This window comes from Mustelus asterias, chromosome 26, assembly GCF_964213995.1.
Source record: "Mustelus asterias chromosome 26, sMusAst1.hap1.1, whole genome shotgun sequence".
Lineage (NCBI taxonomy): Eukaryota > Metazoa > Chordata > Chondrichthyes > Carcharhiniformes > Triakidae > Mustelus > Mustelus asterias.
Window position 1 is genome coordinate 50060385 of NC_135826.1, and position 26902 is coordinate 50087286.

A 26902-nucleotide genomic window follows, 5' to 3' on the forward strand; every position below is an offset into this window, starting at 1 on the left:
CCTAACATCGGTAGTGGGGAAAATTCTCGAATCCATTATCAAGGAATTTATAGCAGAGCATTTAGAAAGCAGTGGCAGGGTCAGACAGAGTCAGCATGGATTTATGAAGGGGAAATCATGCTTGACAAATCTGTTGGAATTCTTTGAAGATGTAGCTAGTAGAGTTAACAAGGGGGAGCCAGTCAATGTAGCATATTGGGACTTTCAGAAAGTGTTTGACAGAGTCCCGCATAAGAGATTATCGTGCAAGATTAAAGCACATGGGATTGGGGGAAGTATATTGAGATGGATAGAAAACTGGTTGGCAGAGAGGAATCAAAGAGTAGGAATTAATGGGTTATTTTCAAATTGGCAGGCAGTAACTAGTGGGATGCCACAGGGATCAGTGCTGGGACCCCAGCTATTCACAATATATTAGATGAGGGAACAAAATGTAACATCTCAAAGTTTGCAGATGATGCCAAGTTGGGTGGGAGGATGAACTGTGACGAGGATGCAGAGATCCTTCAGAATGATTTGGACAGGTTGGGTGAGTGGGCAAATCAATGGCAGATGCAGTATAATTTGGATAAATGTGGGGTTATTCACTTTGGAAGCATAAAAAAGAAGGCAGATTACTACCTGAATGGCTGTAAACTGGGAGAGGGGAGTGTGCAGCGGGATCTGGGTATCCTTGTGCACCAGTCGCTGAAGGTAAGCATGCAGGTCCAGCAGGTGATAAAGAAGGTAAATGGTATGTTGGCCTTCATTGCGAGAGGTTTCGAGTACAGGAGCAGGGATGTGTTGTTGCAATTATACAGGACCTTGGTGAAGCCACACCTAGAGTATTGTGTGCAGTTTTGGTCTCCTTTTCTGAGGAAGGATATTCTTGCTCTCAAGGGAATGCAGCGAAGGTTTACCAGGCTGATTCCAGAGATGGCAGGACTGGTGTATGAGGAGAGATTAACTAGGCTAGGATTGTTTTCGCTGGAGTTCAGGCAAATGAGGGGGGATCTCATAGAGACTTCTAAAATTCTCACAGGACTAGACAGGGTAGATGCAGGGAGGATATCCTCGATGGTGGGGGAGCCCAGAACCAGGGGTCACAGTCTGAGGATCCAGGGTGGACCATTTAGGGTGACGGTGAGGAGACATTTCTTTACCCAAAGAGTGATGAGCCTGTGGAATTCATTACCACAGGAAGTAGTTGATGCCAAAACATTGAATGTATCCATGAGGCTGGATATAGCACTTGGGGTGAATGGGATCAAAGGTTATGGGGAAAAAGCAGGATTAGGTTATTGAGTTGGACGATCAGCCATGATCACAATGAATGGCGGAGCAGGCTCAAAGGGCCAAATGGCCTCCTCCTGCTCCTACCTTCTATGTTTCTATGTTTTTGAGACTCCATAACCTCTCTAAAACAGAATGGGCTGATGGCTTTGTTAAAATAACTCAGATATTACAATTAATATTTGTACAGTGTAATTTTAAGGCCTCGGTCTTTAGTTAACTGTTAATTTTAATGTTTTCAATGGTCTTTGATGTTTTAATATCTCCACTGAAACCTTCTGAGGTATTATATAACTATATCAACATGACTTCTGTGCAGTGCTCGCAAAGATGTAAGAACTGAACAAGGAAGCTCCAAAATAAACTAACACTTTACAGAAAGAGCATAATTTTAGCCCTATTAATTTGTTTGTTCATCAAGGTGTGAGATGTTAGTATTGAGAAAGGGAATTTAATCCTTAACAGCCACTCGGTATTACTATCAAGTATTCTTTTGTCAAATACAGCACTGCTACAGAGTGAAAGCCTTTCTACTCTGCCCCAATAATGTTCCTTAGCTTTTTTTTCATTCATTCGTGAGACATGGGCATCGCTGGCTGGCCGGCATTTATTGCCCATCCCTAATTGCCCTTGAGAAGGTGGTGGCGAGCTGCCTCTTGAATCGCTGCAGTCCACATGCTGTGGGTTGACCCACAGTGCCATTAGGGAGAGAATTCCAGGATTTTGACCCAGCGACTGTGAGGGAACGGCGATATATTCCCAAGTCAGGTTGGTGAGTGGCTTGGAGGGGAATTTGCAGGTGGTGGTGTTCCCATTTATCTGCCGCCCTTGTCCTTCTAGATTCATCTTTACCCTTTTAAGAAATCCCCCTACACCCCCGACTATATATTTTTCGCATTTACCATATAATGTGACCTGTGACATCTCTGAGATTGTCAAATTAGGGACCATTTTATGTCGGGGAGATTCTTCAAACTCATTTCAGGTGGAAACCTTACAGCTAGTTGACCAAGATTTTCACTTTGTCAAGACTTGAACTTATACTCCAGACATGAAAAGATCTGTTAGGAACCCATGTTGCAACCTAATTTTTCAGTATGAACACCTTGTGGGCCAATGAGTTGTGAAAGAAAACCTCACATTGTAAAGTGGTATTATTTTGTAACATTGTCTCTTTAATACACAGGATTGTAGAGAAAGGATATTACAGTGAGAGGGATGCAGCTCATGCTGTTAAACAGATTCTGGAAGCTGTTGCGGTGAGTCATGTTAACCATTTTTCACTTTCAGTCCAGTTCTTCCTCTCACCTCTTTCCCACTTAATAATTCCTGTGTGTGTATGAAATAACTTACTCTGTAACATTTTGGGCGGAACTTTCTGGCCGCACTCGCTCCAAAATCGGACAATCCCGCCCAAGGTCAACGGATCTTTGTATGATCTGTGCCCCCCCCCCCCCCCCCCACCGACCCGCTACAATTTTCGTGGCGGGCGGGACGGGAAAATTATCCCCTTTGTCTGGGAAGGGAGTAGCACAGTTATCACTGGACTAGTAATCCAGAGACCCAGGGTAATGTTCGGGGGACCTGGGTTCGAATCCCACCATGGCAGCTGATGAAATTTGAATTCAATAAAAATCTGGAATTAAATATTTAGTGATGACCATGAAACTGTAGCCGGTTGTTGTAAAAACCTATCTGGTTCACTAATGTCATTTAGGGACAGAATCTGCTATCCTTACCCGGTCTGGCTACATGTGACTCCAGACCCACAGCACTGTAGTTGTCCTTTAACTACCTGGGTACAAACAACACTAGGCACTATAATCGACTTGGGTACACATAACACTAGGCACTAAGAGTACTCAGACTTCCAAGTTTTAATTACTTGTGCACATGTGAGAACACAATACAGCACAAAGCATTGCAGGGTGCTCTGGTGATTTTTTTCGGACAGAAAATGTAACAGTTATAGTTCACCATATCTTGCTTTTTGGAATTTTGTTATTGAAAGAGTCTTATTTCCATCCTGTGGCTAAGGCTGGAAACAGTGTTTATGGAACTAACACAAGGTTTAGATTTATTCGCTTATCCTGACTACGTAAGCGTTGGCCTCACCGAAGGCCTTGTTGGCCAATAATCATTTTCCATTACTTAACAGAGTTGTTTGTCATAACTTAATTTCCACAATTGTTGTAAGTTAATTTTTCCATTCCAACATCTTCAGTTTTTAACTGTTTTTAACTATAGTTTCACCGTATTTATTGCTTTATTTGAAGTGAGCATCCTTCATCTTGCAGAACAAAGTGAATTAAATATTTGGCCATAGCTGGAATGACAACTTCATTTCCACAGGGATGGGCAATAGCTGCTGGCCCAGCCAGCGAATGAATAAAAAATATATAAGGAAGTGAAAATCAACCACCTTGTTCGGAGACTGAGGGTGGGAATTTCCAGCACACCCACCACAAAGATTGTCCAGTCCTGCCAAAAGTCAATGGACCCTTGGCTGGGATGCTCTATCTCCTGTGATAGACCCCTCCACAATGGACCTGGAAAATCCCAGCCAGAATTCCACTGCTTTATAGTCGGATTGAAATATATTCATTTTTAGTTGGAATTAAGTTAAGGCAGTAAACATAACTTGCAGCGACACACAGTACTTGCTGATTTGAATTTGAATTTGAATTGAATTTGAATTGAATTTGAATTTGATTGATTATTGTCACGTATTAGGATACAATGAAAAGTATTGTTTCTTGCGCTATACAGACTAACCATATCGTTCATAGAGTATCTAGGGGGGTGGTAGGAAAGGAGAGGGTGAGGAATACAGTGTTAATGATATAAATATAGTGCTGATGATTGCTGTCCTACATTTAATTCTGTTTTTATACATCAGAATTTTTAAAATTTGGGTAAAAAAGAAATAAGGCTCAAGAGAGATATAATGATAATCAATTATAATGAATATAATGATGGTTAAATCACAGCAAAGCCATATGCCTCACACAGCATCGGTGGCTGGCATGGGCACAAAGGGCCAAATGACCTATTTCTGTATTGTAGCATTCTATCAGTCAGAAATATCCTTAAGCCAAAATATGAGTGCACAATTGTTGGGCGGCATTGTGGCACAGTGATTAGCACTGCTGCTTCACAGTTTGCACATTCAGTTTGCACATTCTCCTCGTGTCTGCGTGGGTTTCCTCCGGGTGTTCCGGTTTCCTCCCACAGTCCAAAGATGTGTGGGTTAGGTTGATTGGCCATGCTAAAAATTGCCCTTAGTGTCCTGAGATGCGTAGGTTAGAGGGATTAGTGGGTAAATATGTAGGGATATGGGGGTAGGGCCTGGGTGGGATTGTGGTCGGTGCAGACTCGATGGGCTGAATAGCCTCTTTCTGTACTGTAGGGTTTCTATGATTCTATGACAGCGTCAGGGACCCGGGTTCGATTCCCGGCTTGGGTCACTGTCTGTGTGGAGTTTGCACATTCTCACCATGTCTGCGTGGGTTTCCTCCGGTTTTCTCCCACAGCACAAAGGTGTGCGGGTCAGGTGGATTGGCCATGCTAAATTGCCCCTTAGTGTCAGGGGGTCGAGCTAGGGTAAATGCATGGGGTTGTGAGGATAGGGCCTGGGATGGTGGCCAATGCATGTTCGATGAGCCAAATGGCCTCCTTCTGCACTCTAGGATTCAATGATTCTATGAATTGGGAGTTGCATTTACAGGGGGTCAGCGTTTGTATCAAATCTTCGTTTGTTATGTCATGATTTTTAAAAACAAAACTCGAACCTGGTTAAAATACTTTGAGGGGTGCAGTGAAACTCAATTGTCTGCCCCCCATTAGTTACACTCTCAGTTGAATTTTCGTGGACATCAGGGGCGGGATTCTCCAATCTCACCAGCCCTGCCAGCAAGTACAGAGAAATTGGCGCTGCAACGAGACTGGAGAATCCCAGCCACAGGCGAGGCAGGAGAATTCCGCCCCAGGACTGCTGACTTTTCTCAGGAACCAGGGCTGTAACTGAGAAATCATCATGAGTCCAGCTTGCCAGAATTGATTAAAATACAGAAGAAATAAAATAAACTGGAGAAGTTCATGAGGTTTGCTGAGCGGGGGTTCTAATGACTCACAGTAATCCATCATCCACCCTGGAGGGACTCCTCCATTATGTTAGGTAATTGAAGCTATACTTACACAATAAGTATTTATTTTGCAACAAATGGGCCTCAGAGACTGCCTGATGACCCAGCTGTGACAGTAGCACGTACACCTTGTACTTAATTGTTCTTACACAGTGAGAACTTTGACATTAGAAATTCTAGCTAATGCACATTATAATGAATATGTTCTGGTTATCACAAAACTGGTTTTCAGGTATTGATTTACCCTTTTTCCTCTGTCCTGTTTCATTAGAAGAGGATTAGGTAGTTCAACCAGTTCTGTATCAGATTTGGGATCAGATACCCTTGCGCTTGAGTCCTGTCACCCACGTTTTCTCCATCTTTCACCCTGTAGAAGGCGAGGGGGCGGGGCGGGGGGGGGGGGGGGTAGATTAAGTATGAGGGGAGACTTCCTTTGGTCTGCAACGTGCTCATCAGATTTGAGCACACACCAGGAAAAGCTTGCCGGATTTTACTTTCCTTTAAATTAAAGAGTTCTTAACAAGTGTGTGTTCCAACCTATCCAACATTTCAGTACTCCATGTTCCTGAGGTCCAGGGTGCTGAATTTCACAGGGGGGACGTGTTGCTTGCCCTGTTATAAAAGACAGCCCACGGACTTAAAAAACCCACCCCGCGGCGATAACACGCTACCAACAGGCGAAACAAAGTGCGTTTTGGGGACCAGGCAAGCAGGAGCCGTGAGAGATAACATCTTGGGGAGTGCCCCCAATGTACACAGGACATACCCACCTTCCCTCCCACCTTTTAACTGTGCCATGGGGTGGCACAGTGGCTAGCATTGCTGCCTCACAGCGCCAGGGACCCGAGTTCGATTCCCAGCTTTGGTCACTGTCTGTGTGGAGTCTGCACATTCTCCCCGTGTCTGCGTGGGTTTCCTCCGGCTGCTCCGGTCTCCTCCCATAGTCCAAGAGACGTGCTGGATAGGTGCATTGGCCGTGCTAAATTCTCCCTCAGTGTACCCGAACAGGCATCGGAGTGTGGGAGCTAGGAGATTTTCACAGTAACTTCAATGTAGCGTTAATGTAAGCCTACTTGTGACACTAATAAATAAACTAAAAAAACCTAACCAGATTGCTTTAAAACACACCTACACATTCCCAACCACCTATCCATGCCCACGATGGAGAAAATTATTTGATGGCTCGGGCAGTGTATTTTTTGGTTCAGTTAAATAGTTAACAAGCTCAAATACCCATTAATTTTTTTTAAGAATTGGTGGGCAGGCGGCCTATTTCGGTGCTCACCCACCTACCCTATTATGGGGACTGGGTAGGGGATCGGCAGTGGGCTAGCGATCTATCATATTTCACATGCCCACCCACCAAAAGCACAGCCCGGCATGGGCCTTAGAATCCAGCCCAGTGCGCCGGGATGCAGATCCAGTTTTATTATCAGATCTCTTTCATCCAATGTTTTACATGCGGAGAACTGAAAGAGTAATTCTAGGAATCAAATGGCGCTTATGCTGCAGTACTTCCTGGTTGTTTGCAATTAAACAGCTTTTCCCCCCCTACCATTTGTATGTTTTTGGCAGACTGAATCTCTCCACATTGCCAGGTTATTTTTAAAATATTATTTTTTTTGAAGGAAGGGTCATAATGGTCCTTTAGAAACCAAATGCAGCATTAGAATTGAAAGGCAGCTTTAATACATTATGTAACACACTACATATCCTTTATGCTGAAGCTTGATTAGTTTGAAATTAAATAGAATTTACCTGGATTAAGGTTTCATCCATCCACCCACTCTATCTCTTTCTGTAATTATGTAATGAACTTGCAGTGACATTGCACTGTGCTGCCAGCTATCCTATTCCCCCTGTTGAATTTTAATAGTCTATAATTTGAGGATCTCTCCTGCTCACAAAATGTAACCTGCAATGACGAGGTATAACAAAAGACAAACCTGTGTCTAACCTATTTATTTTTTTCACTCTGTGTGGCGCAGCCTAAACAAAAGCTTAATTATCTGTTGAAGGTGGACCAACTCAGTGGGAATGTCGGTGACTCTTTGGTGAATTACAGGGGCGGCACGGTGGCACAGAGGCTAGCATTGCTGCCTCACAGCGTCAGGGACCCGGATTCGATTCCAGACTTGGGTCGCTGTCTGTGTGGAGTTTGCACGTTCTCCCCGTGTCTGCGTGGGTTTCGTCTGAGCGCTCCGGTTTCTTCCCACAGTCCAAAGATGTGCAGGTTAGGCAGATTGGCCATGCTAAATTTGCCCCTTAGTGTCAGGGGGATTAGCAGGATAAATACATGGTGGTACGGGGAGTGGGAATGTTGTTGGTGCAAGCTCGATGGGCTGAATGGCCTCCTTTTGCACTGTAGGGATTCTATGACTCTATGACATGCCTCGGACTTACCAGCAGGAATGCAGCAGCACAAGCACTTTCTCTGTTTCTATTAAAGGGATTAAGGGATATCGGGGAAAGTCGGGATCAGGATATTGAATCTGATGATCAACCATGATCAAAATGAAAGGCGGAGCAGCCTCGAAGGGCCGAATGGCCTACTTCTGCTTCTATTTTCTGGCCGGAATTTTACTGGCTCGCCCGCCACGGGATTCGGAGCAGGCGAGGGGCGGAACATGGGAAGGTCTTTTGACCTCGGGCGGAATTTTACAGTTTTGGGACAAGCGAGGCCGTAAACCCCCCCCCCTCTATGTCACAATGAATTTTTGAGAACAGATTCGTCAGTAGTCACGGACATGATCTGGTTTCACGGAATTATTGGACAAAAATGAAACCCTGACTACAAATTTCCATCTAGGCTACCTCAATGAAAACATTGCATGTTGATGTATGTACTGTTCTCTCCAAAAGTACGATATTTTGGATTACAGACCCCAGCACTTACACCTACCCACTTATACTTACACCATAGACAGTCACCATATTGGGAAAATGGCGCTAGCCATTTGCCATTGCCGTAGGTAACAATTATAAAAGCATCACTTAAATTGTATTAAGCACACCAACTGTTTTGAGTCATTCAAACTGCTGTACCCACCCAGGTGATATGCAACCACGTGTGATTTATTCCCAAAACCCCTCTCCCCAATTGCCTCCAGAATTCCTGCCCCTATTCCGAGTCCCTCTTGCTAACTCACTGAGAGGGGACACCATGCTAATGCCATTTCAAATTAACGTGACAGTCTGACCATCTCTTAAACAGATCCAGGTCTTTAATCCCTGACCAGGTTGCTGAGGAAGAGCTGACAATGAGCTTTTAAAGCCCTCAAATTCCGCAAAGCCTTCACCATTATCTTAAAATCCCTCCACGATCAATTTCCGGTTTGGATTACTATCATAGTGTCATTTAGACATTGAGTCACAGCACTGTAAATGTACATGTAGTGGCAAGTGGAGAAACAGAGGACCCAGATTCCCTCTCTGCTTTATAAACCATGAAATTATTTTTAGCTTAGAAAATATATGAAATAAAGCAGCTGTGTTTTGCCACTGTCATATAAAATGAATGTAACATGTTGCACAAACATACCTGCAATACACAGTTGGGATGGTCCCTAGTTTTTTGCCCTTGTTTACACTGCACATTATCAGTTTTTAAGAATTAAAATACAAGACATTTTAAAATATTAATTATGAGATGACAATGCGTGAAATATGTTGGCCAGAATTCTCTGGCCATTCACGCCGACGGGATTCTCCAGTCCCACCGACAGTGCACCCCAACCCCCAGGCTTCCCGCCGGCGTGGGGTGACGTCCATGGGAATCCCCATTGACAGCGGCGGGACCAGAGAATCCCGCCGCTAGCAAACAACGCGCCACCTCCCGCCGGCGGGAAACACGCGGCTGGGAGGTCGGAGAATCTCGTCCCTTGACTTTATCTTCAATTTCCTGCAAATTTTCCAATGTGAATGGTTTAAGTAAGAAGCTAAAGTGAAAGGCAGAGCCCCTCTATGCAGCAAGGCACCAGCATTGAAAGCGATGAGAGGTCAAAGTAAATGAATCCGGATTGACTGGACAACAAGGAGAAAGAGGGATTCTTCACAATTGGGAGAAAAAAATTAAAGGAAGATCACTTCAGCCAGTTTACGAAAGCAAAGTGCTAAATATCTGTAGGGAAGATGAGAGTTATATATGGAGTGAAGCAAGGCTGAACCAATGCCATTTTAAATTAGCATCAGTTTCAAAACCTAACTAAAATTTGGAACAGGTTTGTGCAAGTACGGAATCAGCCAGCACAGTGTATTGGTGTTGTGCTTTTCAACTTCACAGTACAGCAGAACCTCAGATATTCACACTTACGCTGTCTTCACAGTTGATTATCCACAAGAATTTCCATAGAATTCAAGAGAAGAGTAGGCACTGGGTCTTAGTTTTCAGGAACACATGAAAATGCAATTGAACTCTGGGTTTTTGGTTCAATGAGATAAGTAGTTATTGTCTGGGTGGTCTGTACGGTGGCACAGTGGTTAGCACCGCTGCCTCACAGCGCCAGGGACCCGGGTTCGATTCCGGCCTCAGGTCACTGTCTGTGTGCAGTTTTGCACATTCTCCCCATGTCTGCCTGGGTTTCCTCAGGGTGCTCCACTTTCCTCCCACAGTCTGAAAGCCGTGCTGGTTAGGTGCATCGGCCACGGCAAATTGCCACTTAGTGTCGGGGAACTAGCAGAGTAAATACTTGGGATTACGGAGTTCGGACCCGGTTGGGATTGTAGTCGATGCACACTCGATGTGCCAAATGGCCTCCTTCTGCACTGTGGGGATTCTACAATTCTATGAAGTAGCCATGATATGTAGCTTCAAGTCAGAAAGCTGTGGAATAAGGACTTCACTTGGGTCTTGTTGACCAACAGGAGTCAGGACTTGGGGTTTAGGTCATCAGCAAGAATTGGGCTTTGAGTTAAGGTGAACAGCAAGAATTGCAGCAATTTTAAAAGGACAATTGGATTTTGAAGCTGGAAGCTCTGTGTCTTATTTGGACATTCTGGGAATGTAGCTTTTTATTCTAAATAGATTGTCAAAAGCCAAAATTAATCCTGTAATAAGTCCTCGGAGGCAGAAGTCCCTTCAGCAAAATGCCTTTATTTGCAAGGGGCGGCACGATGGCACAGTGGTTAGCACTGCTGCCTCACAGCTCCGGGCACCCGGGTTCGATTCCCGACTAGGGTCATTGTCTGTGTGGAGTTTGTACGTTCTCCCCATGTTTGTGTGGGTTTCTTCCGGGTGCTCCGGTTTCCTCCCACATTCCAAAGATATGTAGGTTAGGTTGATTGGGCATGCTAAATTAACCCTTAGTGTCCTGGGATGTGATAGGTTAGAGGGATTAGCAGGGTAACTAAGTGGGGATAGGGCCAGGGTGGGATTGTTGTCGGTGCAGACTTGATGGGCCAAATGGCCTCCTTCTGCACTGTAGGGATTCTATGATTCTATCCAACAACACTGTACAGAGTGTTCTCAGTACGCAGTCTCCGTCCGGAGTGCCAGAGGAACTGACACTCCTGTTTAACTACAGTGCATGGGACTCCCTGATTGGACCACCAATTTGGCCCTTAACCAGGGAGTTCATATTTAAGCGGGCCAACCTCAATTGCCTGATTAAAATCATTACAAAACCGCTGTGAGTATTGGAAATCTGAAATAAGAGCTGAGACTGCTGAGATCACACAATTCGCCCTGATCTTCACCAGGGCAGGATTTCTGAGCAGCCGAAGGAGAACTGGTTGGACAACCTGGAGTTTCAAGTCAACACCATTGCATGCAGCTCTTTATTTTGAACAGATTCCCTGCCTGGAACTCAGCCTGGTCAACAACTGGCTCTCTGTTAGGCAAGCATCGGGTGCAATCTTACGACCTCGTCCCGCCCACTGTGTGGTGAGGAGGTGGGAGGTGTAAAATCGGGTTTGCGTCCGGTTCCTCACCTCTTTGTTGGTTAAAAAGAAAAAGGAGGCTTATGTTCGGATGAGACGTGAGCACTCGGGTAGTGCACTAGAAAGCTTTAGATTGGCTAAGAGGGAGTTGAAGAGCGAGCTTAGAAGGGCTAAAAGGGGACATGAGAAGACTTTGGCGGATAGGGTTAAAGAGAATCCTAAGGCGTTCTATAGGTATGTCAAGAACAGAAGGTTGGTTAGGGCAAGTTTAGGGCCAGTTATAGATGGCAGAGGGAAGTTATGTGTGGAACCGGAGGAGATTGGTGAAGCATTGAACCAATATTTCTCTTCGGTGTTCACGCAAGGGGACATGAATATAGCTGAGGAGGACACTGGGTTGCAAGGGAGTAGAATAGACAGTATTACAGTTGATAAGGAGGATGTGCAGGATATTCTGGAGGGTCTGAAAATAGATAAATCCCCTGGTCCGGATGGGATTTATCCAAGGATTCTCTGGGAGGCAAGAGAAGTGATTGCAGCGCCTCTGGCTCTGATCTTCAGGTCGTCGTTGGCCTCTGGTATAGTACCAGAAGATTGGAGGTTAGCGAATGTTGTCCCATTGTTTAAGAAGGGGAACAGAGACTTCCCCGGGAATTATAGACCGGTGAGTCTCACTTCTGTTGTCGGCAAGATGTTGGAAAAAATTATAAGGGATAGGATTTATAGTTATTTGGAGAGTAATGAATTGATAGGTGATAGTCAGCATGGTTTTGTGGCAGGTAGGTCGTGCCTTACTAACCTTATTGAGTTTTTTGAGAAAGTGACCAAGGAGGTGGATGGGGGCAAGGCAGTGGACGTGGTATATATGGATTTTAGTAAGGCGTTTGATAAGGTTCACCATGGTAGGCTTCTGCAGAAAATGCAGATGTATGGGATTGGGGGTGATCTAGGAAATTGGATCAGGAATTGGCTAGCGGATAGGAAACAGAGGGTGGTGGTTGATAGTAAATATTCATCATGGAGTGCGGTTACAAGTGGTGTACCTCAGGGATCTGTTTTGGGGCCACTGCTGTTTGTAATATTTATTAATGATCTGGATGAGGGTATAGTTGGGTGGATTAGCAAATTTGCTGATGACACCAAAGTCGGTGGTGTGGTAGACAGTGAGGAAGGGTGTCGTAGTTTGCAGGAAGACTTAGACAGGTTGCAAAGTTGGGCCGAGAGGTGGCGGATGGAGTTTAATGCGGAGAAGTGTGAGGTAATTCACTTTGGTAGGAATAACAGTTGTGTTGAGTATAGGGCTAACGGGAGGACTTTGAATAGTGTGGAGGAGCAGAGGGATCTAGGTGTATGTGTGCATAGATCCCTGAAAGTTGGGAATCAAGTAGATAAGGTTGTTAAGAAGGCATATGGTGTCTTGGCGTTTATTGGTAGGGGGATTGAATTTAGGAGTCGTAGCGTTATGTTGCAACTGTACACAACTCTGGTGCGGCCGCACTTGGAGTACTGTGTGCAGTTCTGGTCCCCACATTACAGGAAGGATGTGGAGGCTTTGGAGAGGGTGCAGAGGAGGTTTACCAGGATGTTGCCTGGTATGGAGGGGAGATCCTATGAGGAGAGGCTGAGGGATTTGGGATTGTTTTCGCTGGAAAGGCGGCGGCTAAGAGGGGATCTTATTGAAACATATAAGATGATTAGAGGTTTAGATAGGGTGGATAGTGATAGCCTTTTTCCTCTGATGGAGAAATCCAGCACGAGGGGGCATGGCTTTAAATTGAGGGGGGGTAGTTATAGAACCGATGTCAGGGGTAGGTTCTTTACCCAGAGGGTGGTGAGGGATTGGAATGCCCTGCCAGCATCAGTAGTAAATGCGCCTAGTTTGGGGGCGTTTAAGAGATCCGTAGATAGGTTCATGGACGAAAAGAAATTGGTTTAGGTTGGAGGGTCACAGTTTTTTTTTTAACTGGTCGGTGCAACATCGTGGGCCGAAGGGCCTGTTCTGCGCTGTAATGTTCTATGTTCTATGTTCTATGTTCCCCCGATCATACCAGCCCTGTTTTGCCGCCGAAATTGGCTTCATGCCCAGAAAGGACGCAAAGCCGATTTCAACATTAATGTCATGATTTGCATGTCATTAGTGAGTCCTGAATTCCAACGTCCAGCATCATTTGAACCTACCTGCTTGCCAGTCGAGCTCCTCACCGCCGAGAATCACAGCGGGTCCTTAGCAGCGGAGACCAGACGTGATGGCCTTTCTGGGGGCATTGGAGGCTTTTGAAGCCCCTGGGTGGTTGGGACAGGGCCAGGCAGCGCCCCCGGGGTATTGCGAGCCTGACAGTGCCCACCAGCACCCTGGCACTGCCTACTGAGCACCATAACTGTGCCAGGGCAGTGCCATGCGGGTGGGGCCTGAGTGGGGCGGAGCCTGAATGGGATTGGAGCTATGACTTATCATATTAAACAGTGGGAGGAGGCCTGTAAGTTCACTGTTAGACAGTTACAAATGGTTATAAGGACGGAGCGAGCTGGTAAAATCGCGTGAGAACCGAGAAATCAGGATTGCACCCGATCTCTCTGCTCTTGTGATTTTACCGGAACTGGATTTCCGGCGAGGTCAGCCCCTCGCCTATTTCTGGCGAGAGGCAGAATAAATTATTTAGATTTATTATATTGCTGATTTTACATGGCATTAGCAAGCCTGGCGCTCAATCGTCTGGGCTCACTTGTCTTTATGGCCTTGCTGGGAGAGGAAAATACCTGCTCCCCACAAACCGGGGCCAGTCGTGTCGCCCTTGCCATTTAGGTCCCCAGAGAGGCTGAGGGCAAGGGGGGGTGCCTCTTGGGCAGTGCCAGCCTGGCGGTGCCAGCCTGGCACATTGGCAGTGCCCACTGGGCAGTGCAAGGGGGTGGGGCCTATGGGGGCAGGGCCTGAAGGGGTTATGGAGCGGGGCCTGAAGGGTGTATGGGGTGGGGCGTGAAGGGGGCAGGGCCTGGAGGGGCATGGTCTAGAGAGGGTGGGGTCAGGCCAGGGCGGCCAGACCATGGAAGAAGGGGGCGGGGGATGCAGCGCACTCTGTATCAGATTGGTGGGGGAGGGAGGGGCCCGCTACGTTCTGCATCACAATTGGTGGGGTAAGGGGGGCATGATCGGTCTGGGCAGAGGGGGGCTACATTTTTCAGGCAGTGTCAGACTCGCGACCTCTCTCTGTCAGGCCTCTGCTGTTGGAATTTCACATGTGCAGCCACAGAGGTCTGCACATGTGCAATAGCTCCCTCTGCTGCGAGCTGGTGAATAAAGCCCCGCCCACTGCCTGCAGTAGCTAGAAACAGACTAGCCCATTTTTTCCTGCACTATGTGCACAAAACTGGGCATAAAAACTCACCCAAAATATGGATCTGCAACTCTCCCAATTTTATGCCAGCTGGACACTTTTTCTTGTAAAATCCCACCCAAGGTCTTTGTTGTGGGGATATGAATTTAAATGTTTATCTTTGTAAGGGATTAAATACTTGAAGGAAGTGTTTGTTTTGCAAGGGATTGAGTACTTAAAAGAATTTAAATGTATTGAGTGAGTTTTTATTTTTTTACAATGTGACGTCTATAATAACATAGAACATAGAACAGTACAGCACAGAACAGGCCCTTCGGCCCACGATGTTGTGCCAAGCTTTATCTGAAACCAAGATCAAGCTATCCCACTCCCTATCATCCTGGTGTGCTCCATGTGCCTATCCAATAACCGCTTCAATGTTCCTAAAGTGTCTGACTCCACTATCACTGCAGGCAGTCCATTCCACAGCCCAACCATTCTCTGCGTAAAGAACCTACCTCTGATATCCTTCCTGTATCTCCCACCACGAACCCTATAGTTATGCCCCCTTGTAATAGCGCCATCCACCCGAGGAAATAGTCTTTGAACGTTCACTCTATCTATCCCCTTCATCATTTTATAAACCTCTATTAAGTCTCCCCTCAGCCTCCTCCGCTCCAGAGAGAACAGCCCTGGCTCCCTCAACCTTTCCTCATAAGACCTAAACCTCCAAACCAGGCAGCATCCTGGTAAATCTCCTCTGCACTCTTTCCAGCGCTTCCACATCCTTCTTATAGTGAGGTGACCAGAACTGCACACAATATTCCAAATGTGGTCTCACCAAGGTCCTGTACAGTTGCAGCATAACCCCACGGCTCTTAAACTCCAACCCCCTGTTAAGAAAAGCTAGCACACTATAGGCCTTCTTCACAGCTCTATCCACTTGAGTGGCAACCTTTAGAGATCTGTGGATATGGACCCCAAGATCTCTCTGTTCCCCCACAGTCTTCAGAACCCTACCTTTGACCCTGTAATCCACATTTAAATTAGTTCTACCAAAATGAATCACCTCACATTTATCAGGGTTAAACTCCATTTGCCATTTTTCAGCCCAGCTTTGCATCCTATCTATGTCTCTTTGCAGCCTGCAACAGCCCTCCACCTCGAAGGGCCAGATGGCCTACTCCTGCTCCTATTTCTTATGTTCTTATGTTCATCCACTACTCCACCAATCTTGGTGTCATCAGCAAATTTACTGATCCACCCTTCAGCCCCCTCCTCTAAGTCATTAATAAAAATCACAAAGAGCAGAGGACCAAGCACTGATCCCTGCGGCACTCCGCTAGCAACCTGCCTCCAATCCGAAAATTTTCCATCCACCACCACCCTCTGTCTTCGATCAGACAGCCAGTTATCTATCCAACCGGCCAATTTTCCCTCTATCCCACACCTCCTCACTTTCATCATAAGCCGACCATGGGGGACCTTATCAAACGACTTACTAAAATCCATGTATATGACATCAACTGCCCTACCTTCATCAACACACTTAGTTAGCTCCTCAAAAAATTCTATCAAATTTGTGAGGCACGACTTGCCCTTCACGAATCCGTGCTGACTATCCCGGATTAATCCGCATCTTTCTAAATGGTCGTAAATCCCATCTCTAAGGACCTTTTCCATCAATTTACCAACCACCGAAGTAAGACTAACCGGTCTATAATTACCAGGGTCATTTCTATTCCCTTTCTTAAACAGAGGAACAACATTCGCCATTCTCCAGTCCTCTGGCACCATCCCCGTGGACAGCGAGGACCCAAAGATCAAAGCCAAAGGCTCTGCAATCTCATCCCTTGCCTCCCAAAGAATCCTCGGATACATTTCATCAGGCCCAGGGGACTTATCGACCTTCAGTTTATTCAAAACTGCCAGGACATCCTCCCTCCGAACATCTATTTCCTCCAGCCTATTAGCCTGTAACACCTTCTCTTCCTCAAAAACATGGCCCCTCTCCTTGGTGAACACTGAAGAAAAGTATTCATTCATCACCTCGCCTATCTCTACTGACTCCATACACAAGTTCCCACTACTGTACTTGACCGGCCCTAACCTCACCCTGGTCATTCTTTTATTCCTCACACAAGAGTAAAAAGCCTTGGGGTTTTCCTTGATCCGACCCGCCAAGGACTTCTCGTGTCCCCTCCTAGCTCTCCTAAGCCCCTTTTTCAGCTCATTCCTTGCCAACTTGTAACCCTCAATCGAGCCATCTGAACCTTGTTTCCTCATCCCTACATAAGCTTCCCTCTTCCTCCTCACAAGACATTCCACCTCTTTCGTGAACCATGGTTCCCTCACTCGGCCATTTCCTCCCTGCCTGACAGGGACATACCTATCAAGGACACCCAGTATTTGTTCCTTGAAAAAGTTCCACTTTTCATTAGTTCCTTTCCCTGACAGTTTCTGTTCCCAACTTATGCCCCCTAATTCTTGCCTAATCGCATCATAATTACCTCTCCCCCAATTGTAAACCTTGCCCTGCCGTACGGCCCTTTCCCTCTCCATTGCAATAACAAAAGACACCGAATTGTGGTCACTATCTCCAAAGTGCTCTCCCACAACCAAATCTAACACTTGGCCCGGTTCATTTCCCAGTACCAAATCCAATGTGGCCTCACCTCTTGTCGGCCTATCCACATATTGTGTCAGGAAACCCTCCTGCACACACTGCACAAAAACTGCCCCATCCGAACTATTTGACCTACAAAGGTTCCAAACAATATTTGGAAAGTTAAAGTCCCCCATGACAACTACCCTGTGACCCCCACGCATATCCATAATCTGCTTAGCAATTTCTTCCTCCACATCTCTATTACTATTTGGGGGCCTATAGTAAACTCCTAACAACGTGACCGCTCCTTTCCTATTTCTAACCTCAGCCCATATTACCTCAGTGTGCAGATCCCCCTCGAAGTGCCTTTCCGCAGCCGTTAAACTATTCTTGATTAACAATGCCACTCCTCCACCTCTTTTACCAGCTTCCCTACACTTAGTGAAACATCTACACCCCGGAACGTCCAACAACCATTCCTTTCCTTGTTCTACCCACGTCTCTGTAATGGCCACAACATCGTAGTCCCAAGTACCAATCCACACCCCAAGTTCATCTACCTTGTTCCGGATGCTCCTTGCATTGAAGTAGACACACTTCAACCCACCTTCCTGTCTACCGGTACCCACCCTTGACCCTGATACCTTCCCCAATACCTCACCACCCTCACTGACCTCTGGACTACAACTCCTTTTCCCACTCCCCTGACAAATTAGTTTAAACCCCCCTGAAGAGCCGTAGCAAATTTCCCTCCTAGGATATTGGTGCCCCTCTGGTTCAGGTGCACCCCGTCCTGTTTGTACAGTTCCCACCTTCCCCAGAATGTGTTCCAATGATCCACGTATCTGAAACCCTCCCTCCTACACCATCCCTGCAACCACATGTTTAACTGCACTCTCTCCCTGTTCCTCAACTCGCTATCACGTGGCACCGGCAATGTACCAGAGATGACCACATGTTTCGTCTTGGCTCTCAGCTTCCAGCCCAGCTCCAGAAATTCCTGCTTTAAATCCCCGTCCCTTCTCTTACCTATGTCATTGGTACCAATGTGTACCACGACTTGTGACTGTTTCCCCTCCCCCTTCAGAATCCGGAAAACACGGTCTGAGACGTCACGGACCTTGGCATCCGGTAGGCAACATACCATCCGTGAGTCTCTTTTGCTGCCACAGAACCTCCTATCTATCCCTCTAACTAACGAGTCCCCAATAACTATTGCCCTCCCGCTCTGCCCCTTACCCTCCCGAGCCACAGAGACGGACACAGTGCTGGAGATCCTCTCACTGCGGCTCACCACTGGTATGTCATCCCCCTCAACCGTATCCAAAGCGGAATACTTGTTGCTAAGGGGAACGATCACCGGGGATCCCTGCACGGACTGCTTCCTCCCAGCCCCTCTCACCGTCACCCATCTGTTTTCATTCCTCGGAGTAGCTGTATCCCTAAAGCTTCTGTCTATGGCCACCTCTGCGTCCCTAATGATCCTAAGTTCATCCAACTCCAGCTCCAGTTCCCTAACACGGTTTTGGAGGAGCTGCAGATGGGTGCACTTCCCACAGGTGTAATCAGCAGGGACACTGTCGTCATCCCTCACCTCAAACATAGTGCAAGAGGAACATAGCACTGCCTGCACACCCATCCCCTCTAGATACCTTGCCAGTACCAGGTAGAAACAGCAGAAATGAATTAAACTCACCCCTGCTCGCCCTTTCTGCCTAAGCCCTGTGAGCCAAAGCCTTATAGCTCACACTCTGCTTCCCACGCACTCCACTGCCCACTCTCGACGCTGCCCGCTGTATACTGCAGCCTAACTTTTATACTTCGCGTGCTTAAAAAACCCTTCCCAGATTCCTTAGCAGCCCACTTCCAGTTTTCACTTTAAACTTAAAATACTACTACAAAAGTAAAGGCCAAAAAAAAACACACACTCGCTGACTAATTAAATAAATAAACAATTCAATCAATCTCTCACCAGCACTGCTGCCTCCAATCACTCCCTCTCAGCTTGCTCCAGTGGAACAATGAGGGGGAACTTCCCAGGTAACTGACTTTTAAAGTTAAAATAAAAACTCTTCCCAGACTCCTTAGCAGCCCACTTCCAGTTTTCACTTTAAACTTAAAATACTACTACAAAAGTAAAGGCCAAAAAAAAAACACACACTAGCTGACTAATTAAATAAATAAACAATTCAGTCAATCTCTCAATACATACTTAGAACATTATTCCATCTCATTATGGCTCCTTAGGTTAGTCCATAGTCGATACTGCATGAATTCGCAGAGAGGGTGTAAGGGCAAAGGGTGAAAGAGATTAATTTTGCTCTAAATTGGTACAGGGGCTTTAATGGTCCACGGGAAGGAGAGGGGGCATAGGTTCACATAAGCTGGCATTGCGTTGTCACAGGAGCTGTAAAAGCCCAGGGATGGATAGAGAAGCATAGTTGGCATTAATTTGCAATAGGGGCACAAAAGGGCTATGGGGTTGAACAGAAGGGCAAAGATTGACATGGAGGGAATGAGGTGCCATTGTGGTGGATGGGTGTATATGATGACATGATTTGGCATGGGTGGGGAATGGGATGTGTATGGGGGATGATGGGCTTGAGGACAGTCTTTGATTTTATTGTTATGTTTGCAACTGGAATGAAGTCTCAAAGCATTAAGTCAGGCTATTTAAGCAGCCCACCTCCATATCTGCAAGCCCCTCTGGCTGTCTCCAGACTGTTTCGAGATGCGGAGGTGCCAACTCTGGTGAGGCCACACCTAGAATACGGTGTACAGTTTTGGTCTCCTTACTTGAGAAAGGATATACTGGCACTGGAGGGGTGCAGAGGAGATGTACTAGATTGATTCCGGAGTTGAGAGAGTTGGCTTATGAGGAGAGACTGAGTAGACTGGGGCTATGCTCACTGGAATTCAGAAGAATGAGGGGTGATCTTATAGAAACATATAAGATTATGAAGGGAATAGATAAGATGGAAGCAGAGAAGTTGTTTCCACTGGCGGGTGAAACTAGAACTAGGGGGCATGGCCTCAAAATAAGGGGAAGCAGATTTAGGACTGAGTTGAGGAGGAACTTCTTCACACAAAGGGTTGTGAATCTGCGGAATTCCCTGCCCAATGAAGCAATTGAGGCTACCTCATTGAATGTTTTTAAGGCAAGGATAGATAAGTTTTTGAACAGTAAAGGAATTAAAGGTTATGGTGAGCGGGCGGGTAAGTGGAACTGAGTCCACAAAAAGATCAGCCATGATCTTATTGAATGGCGGAGCAGGCTCGAGGGGCCAGATGGCCTACTCCTGCTCCTAGTTCTTATGTTCTTATGACTCCTGTTAACACCCCCGCTATGAAAATCTGAAGATTCAAGATGCTTTTTCCCCCGAGTCAGGTGTGCGGAGTTGGTAACTTTTCCAGTTCTGCCGGGAGTGGAAATCTGGCCCAGAATATTTGTTAATTTATTTACTGGGTTTCAGAATTCTCTCACACACTGTAATTGATTTGTCCTCCTCCTCTGCATATGTAGAATTAAAATCAGTGGCATGAAATACGCAAGACAGCATCTCAACACAGCTGTTCCCGATTGCAGTCAAGGGCCAATGATGCACCATAAAAATAACTTGAGGAATGGATTAAGTCATTTGTAAAATTAAACCCCTAAAATAATCCCCATCTGCCACAGAATTTGTGACTACAGTGGAATCAAATATCCGGAGCAACAACAATATCAACAACAAATTTCATTTATTTAGCACCTTTAATGCAGTAAAGTTTTAAGTTTATTTATTAGTCTCACAAGTAGACTTACATTCACACTGCAATGAATAGACGGTGAAAATCCCCTAGTCGCCAGACTCCGGTACCTGTTCGGATACACCGAGAGAGAATTTAGCATGGCCAATAAGAACATAAAAACATAAGAAATAGGAGTAGGAGTAGGCCATCTCGCCCCTCGAACCTGCCCCGCCATTCAATAAGATCATGGCTGATCTGAAGTGGGGTAAATACAGGAAGAAGTTTAACAACACCAGGTTAAAGTCCAACAGGTTTATTTGGTAGCAAAAGCCACAGAAGCTTTCGGAGCTCTAAGCCCCTTCTTCAGGTGAGTGGGAATTCTGTTCACAAACAGAGCATATAAAGACACAAACTCAATTGACATGAATAATGGTTGGAATGCGAATACTTACAACTAATCAAGTCTTTAAGAAACAAAACAATGTGAGTGGAGAGAGCAACAAGACAGGCTAAAAAGATGTGTATTGTCTCCAGACAAGACAGCCATAAAACCATAGAAAATTACAGCTCAGAAACAGACCTTTTGGCCCTTCTTGTCTGTGCCGAACCATTTTATGCCTAGTCCCACTGACCTGCACTTGGACCATATCCCTCCACACCCCTCTCATCCATGAACCCGTCCAAGTTTTTCTTAAATGTTAAAAGTGACCCCGCATTTACCACTTTATCCAGCAGCTCATTCCACACTCCCATCACTCTCTGCGTGAAGAAGCCCCCCCTAATATTCCCTTTAAACTTTTCTCCTTTCACCCTTAACCCATGCCCTCTGGTTTTTTTCTCCCCTAGCCTCAGCGGAAAAAGCCTGCTTGCATTCACTCTATCTATACCCATCAAAATCTTATACACCTCTATCAAATCTCCCCTCAATCTTCTACGCTCCAGGGAATAAAGTCCCAACCTATTCAATCTCTCTCTGTAACTCAGCTTCTCAAGTCCCGGCAACATCCTTGTGAACCTTCTCTGCACTCTTTCAATCTTATTTACATCCTTCCTGTAACTAGGTGACCAAAACTGTACACAATACTCCAAACTCGGCCTCACTAATGCCTTATATAACCTTACCATAACACTCCAACTTTTATACTCGATACTCCGATTTATAAAGGCCAATGTACCAAAGGCACTCTTTACGACCCTATCCACCTGTGACGTCACTTTTAGGGAATTCTGTACCTGTATTCCCAGATCCCTCTGTTCAACTGCACTCTTCAGAGTCCTACCATTTACCCTGTACGTTCTTCTTTGGTTTGTTCTTCCAAAGTGCAATATCTCACACCTGTCTGCGTTAAATTCCATTTGCCATTTTTCAGCCCATTTTTCTAGTTGGTCCAAATCCCTCTGCAAGCTTTGAAAACCTTCCTCACTGTCCACTACACCTCCAATCTTTGTATCATCAGCAAACGTGCTGATCCAATTTACCACATTATCATCCAGATCATTGATATAGATGACAAACAACAATGGACCCAACACCGATCCCTGCGGCACACCACTAGTCACAGGCCTCCACTCAGAGAAGCAATCCTCCACAACCACTCTCTGGCTTCTTCCATTGAGCCAGTGTCTTATCCAATTTACTACCTCCCCATGTATACCTAGTGACTGAACCTTCCTAACTAACCTCCCATGAGGGACCTTGTCAAAGGCCTTGCTGAAATCCAGGTAGACAACATCCACCGCCTTCCCTTCATCCACTTTCCTGGTAAGCTCCTCGAAAAACTCTAATAGATTGGTCAAACATGACCTACCACGCACAAAGCCATGTTGACTCTCCCTAATAAGTCCCTGTCTATCCAAATATTTGTAGATCCTATCCCTTATCACACCTTCCAATAACTTGCCCACCACCGACGTCAAACTTACTGGCCGATAATTTCCCGGATTTCTTTTGGAACCTTTTTTAAACAACGGAACAACATGAGCCACCCTCCAATCAGCTGGCACCTCTCCCGTGAATACTGACATTTTAAATATGTCTGCCAGGGCCCCTGCAAGTTCAACACTAGCTTCCCTCAAGGTCCGTGGGAATACCCTGTCCGGTCCTGGGGATTTATCCACTCTGATTTGCCTCAAGACAGCGAGCACCTCCTCCCCTTTAATCTGTAAAGGTTCCATGGCCTCCCTACCAGTTTGCCCTTTTTCCGTAGACTCCATGCCCGTTTCCTCAGTAAATACGGATGCAAAAAAACCATTTAGTATCTCCCCCATCTCTTTTGCCAGTGAAACTCTGCAGGTCCAGGCAACTGTGGGGGTTACAAATAGTGTGACATGAACCCAATATCCCGGTTGAGGCCGTCCTCGTGTGTGCGGAACTTGGCTATCAGTTTCTGCTCAGCGACTCTGCGCTGTCGTGTGTCGCAAAGGCCGCCTTGGAGAACGCTTACCCGAATATCAGAGGCCGAATACCCGTGACCGCTGAAGTGCTCCCCAACAGGAAGAGAACAGTCTTGCCTGGTGATTGTCGAGCGGTGTTCATTCATCCGTTGTCGCAGCGTCTGCATAGTTTCCCCAATGTACCATGCCTCGGGCCATCCTTTCTTGCAGCGTATCAGGTAGACAGCGTTGGCCGAATTGCAAGAGTATGTACCGTGTACCTGGTGGATGGTGTTCTCACGTGAGATGATGGCATCTGTGTCGATGATCCGGCACGTCTTGCAGAGGTTGCTGTGGCAGGGTTGTGTGGTGTCATGGTCACTGTTGTCCTGAAGGCTGGGTAGTTTGCTGCGGACAATGGTCTGTTTGAGGTTGTGCGGTTGTTTGAAGGCAAGAAGTGGGGGTGTGGAGATGGTCTTGGCGAGATGTTCGTCTTCATCAATGACATGTTGAAGGCTCTGGAGGAGATGCCGTAGCTTCTCTGCTCCGGGGAAGTACTAGACAACGAAGGGTGCTCTGTCCACTGTGTCCCGTGTTTGTCTTCTGAGGAGGTCGGTGCGGTTTTTCGCTGTGGCGCGTCGGAACTGTTGATCAATGAGTCGAGCGCCATATCCTGTTCTTATGAGGGCATCTTTCAGTGTCTGGAGGTGTCTGTTGCGATCCTCCTCATCCGAGCAGATCCTGTGGATACGGAGGGCTTGTCCGTAGGGGATGGCTTCTTTAACATGTTTAGGGTGGAAGCTGGAGAAGTGGAGCATCGTGAGGTTATCCGTGGGCTTGCGGTACGGTGAGGTGCTGAGGTGACCGTCCTTAATGGAGATGCGTGTGTCCAAGAATGCAACCGATTCCGGAGAGTAGTCTATGGTGAGTCTGATGGTGGGATGGAACTTGTTGATGTCATCATAGAGTTGTTTCAGTGATTGTTTACCATGAGTCCAAAGGAAGAAAATGTCATCGATGTATCTAGTGTATAGCATCGGTTGAAGGTCCCGTGCGGTGAAGAAGTCTTGTTCGAACCTGTGCATGAAGATGTTGGCATATTGAGGTGCGAATTTGGTCCCCATGGCTGTTCCGTGTGTCTGGATGAAGAACTGGTTGTTCAAGGTGAAGATATTGTGGTCCAGGATGAAGCGGATGAGATGTAAAATTGCATCTGGAAACTGGCAGTTGTTGGCGCTGAGCACTGAGGCCGTTGCAGCAATGCCATCGTCATGGTGGATGCTGATGTAGAGTGCCGAGACATCCATTGTGACGAGGAGCGCTCCTGGTTCAACTGCTCCATGTGTGCCGAGTTTCCGTAGGAAGTCCGTCGTGTCGCGACAAAAGCTGGGGGTTCTTCGTACAATGGGTTTCAGGATGCCCTCGACATAGCCGGAGAGGTTCTCGCACAGGGTCCCATTGCCCGATACGATGGGACGGCCGGGTGTGTTTGCCTTGTGTATCTTCGGGAGGCAGTAGAGATCTCCAATGCGGGGATAACGTGGGATGAGAGCACGGAGGGTGTTCTGAAGGTCCGGACCAAAGGTCTTGATCAGAGTGTTGAGTTGACGGGTGTGTTCTTTGGTTGGATCTGCAGGTAACTGTCTGTAGTGTTCCTCGTTGTTGAGTTGTCGGTACACTTCTTTGCAGTAATCTGTTCTGTTCAGTATGACGATGGCCCCTCCTTTGTCTGCTGGTTTGATGACAATGTTGCGGTTGGTCCTGAGAGCGTGGATGGCGTTACGTTGTGCTTGGGTGATGTTCGGGGCTGTCTTGTGAGTGCGGCTGATGAATTTGGTGTTGACGCACCTCCTGACGGCTTGGGCATACATGTCAAGTCGAGGGCAGCGGCCTTCCGGAGGAGTCCAATTCGACTCTTTCCTCTTCGGATGCACTGCGGATCTCTCTGTCGGCTGTTCCGGTTCATTGGCTGTCTCATTGTGTTCGTTGTTGGCCTCTTGGGTTTTGTGGAAGAACTCCCGCAGCCTCATTCGCCTGATGAATTCCTCTGTGTCTGCTGCGAGACTGATGGGGTCTATTTTGGTGGTGGGGCAAAAATTAAGCCCTCGGCTGAGAACTTCGATTTCATCTGGTTGAAGTGTGTAGTCGGACAAGTTGACAATGGACTTCCCTGCAGTGGTGTGGATCAGTTCCACTTACCCGCCTGATCCCTATAACCCCTAATTCCCTTACCGATCAGGAATCCATCTATCCGTGATTTAAACATATTCAACGAGGTAGCCTCCACCACTTCAGTGGGCAGAGAATTCCAGAGATTCACCACCCTCTGAGAGAAGAGGTTCCTCCTCAACTCTGTCCTAAACTGACCCCCCTTTATTTTGAGGCTGTGCCCTCTAGTTCTAGTTTCCTTTCTAAGTGGAAAGAATCTCTCCACCTCTACCCTATCCAGCCCCTTCATTATCTTATAGGTCTCTATAAGATCCCCCCTCAGCCTTCTAAATTCCAACGAGTACAAACCCAATCTGCTCAGTCTCTCCTCATAATCAACACCCCTCATCTCTGGTATCAACCTGGTGAACCTTCTCTGCACTCCCTCCAAGGCCAATATATCCTTCCACAAATAAGGGGACCAATACTGCACACAGTATTCCAGCTGCGGCCTCACCAATGCAACTAACTGGCACATCTTATGGACTGTGGGAGGAAATCGGAGCACCCGGAGGAAACCCATGCTGACACGGGGAGAACGTGCAGCAGTCGCATAGACAGTGACACAAGTCGGGAATCGAACTCAGGTCCCTGGGGCTGTGAAGCAGCAGTGCTAACCACTGTGCCACCCACTGTGCCATAACAATCTATCTTCCTGTTTTTGCTACCAAAGTGGATAACTTCACATTTATCCACATTATACTGCATCTGGCATGCGTTTGCCCACTCATTCAGCTGGTCCGAATCACACTGAAGCACTGCTGCATCCTCCTCACAGCTCACCTTCCCACCCAGCTTTGTACTCTCATCCCAGTACACCGACATCAGCACAGGAGACAGCTTCAGATCTGGACCTGGTAAGTATTGGAAATGTAATGGTACTGGTATCAGGTCCTTCAAGAGGGAGAAGTATTGTCTTTGAGGTCTCTACTGATGTGTCCCAGCCAAAAACCCCACAAGCTCCTGATGAGGTAATCAGAGTAAAAAATGAGAGTCACAGATGAAAAGAATTTTAGCCCCAGGTGTAGCAGTAAAAGGGCTCAATGAAGGGACAAGATGGGGGCAAACAGGTAGTTTTCAAGGGTGGCCTCTTGTTACTCTTTTTTATATGACTGGGAGGGTGGTAGAGGTGAGTTGCTTCACATCCTTTAAAAAGAACCTGGATGAGTACGCCATAACATTCAAGGCTATGGGCCAAGTGCTTGTAAATGGGTTGAGGTGGGAGTTCAGTTGTTTCTCGCATGTTGGTGCAGACTCGATGGGTCGAAGGGCATATTCTGCACTGTATAATTCTATGATTCTAGAATAGGATAAACTGTTGAAATGGTATATTTATTGAGGGTGGGCTTTTCATAATTGTAAACTAGTTATTTGGT

The 26902-nt window shown here is 46.5% G+C and overlaps 1 protein-coding gene across 1 annotated transcript in view; it reads left to right on the plus strand.

The window, feature by feature from the left end:
• Nucleotides 1–26902, plus strand: part of LOC144479772 (calcium/calmodulin-dependent protein kinase type IV-like) — a 192058-nt gene that overhangs the window by 120051 nt on the left and 45105 nt on the right. Inside the window, exon 5 of the mRNA XM_078198812.1 lies at nt 2459–2531. Within this exon, the coding sequence (XP_078054938.1) occupies nt 2459–2531 (73 nt within the window). The remainder of the gene's footprint in view (nt 1–2458; nt 2532–26902) is intronic.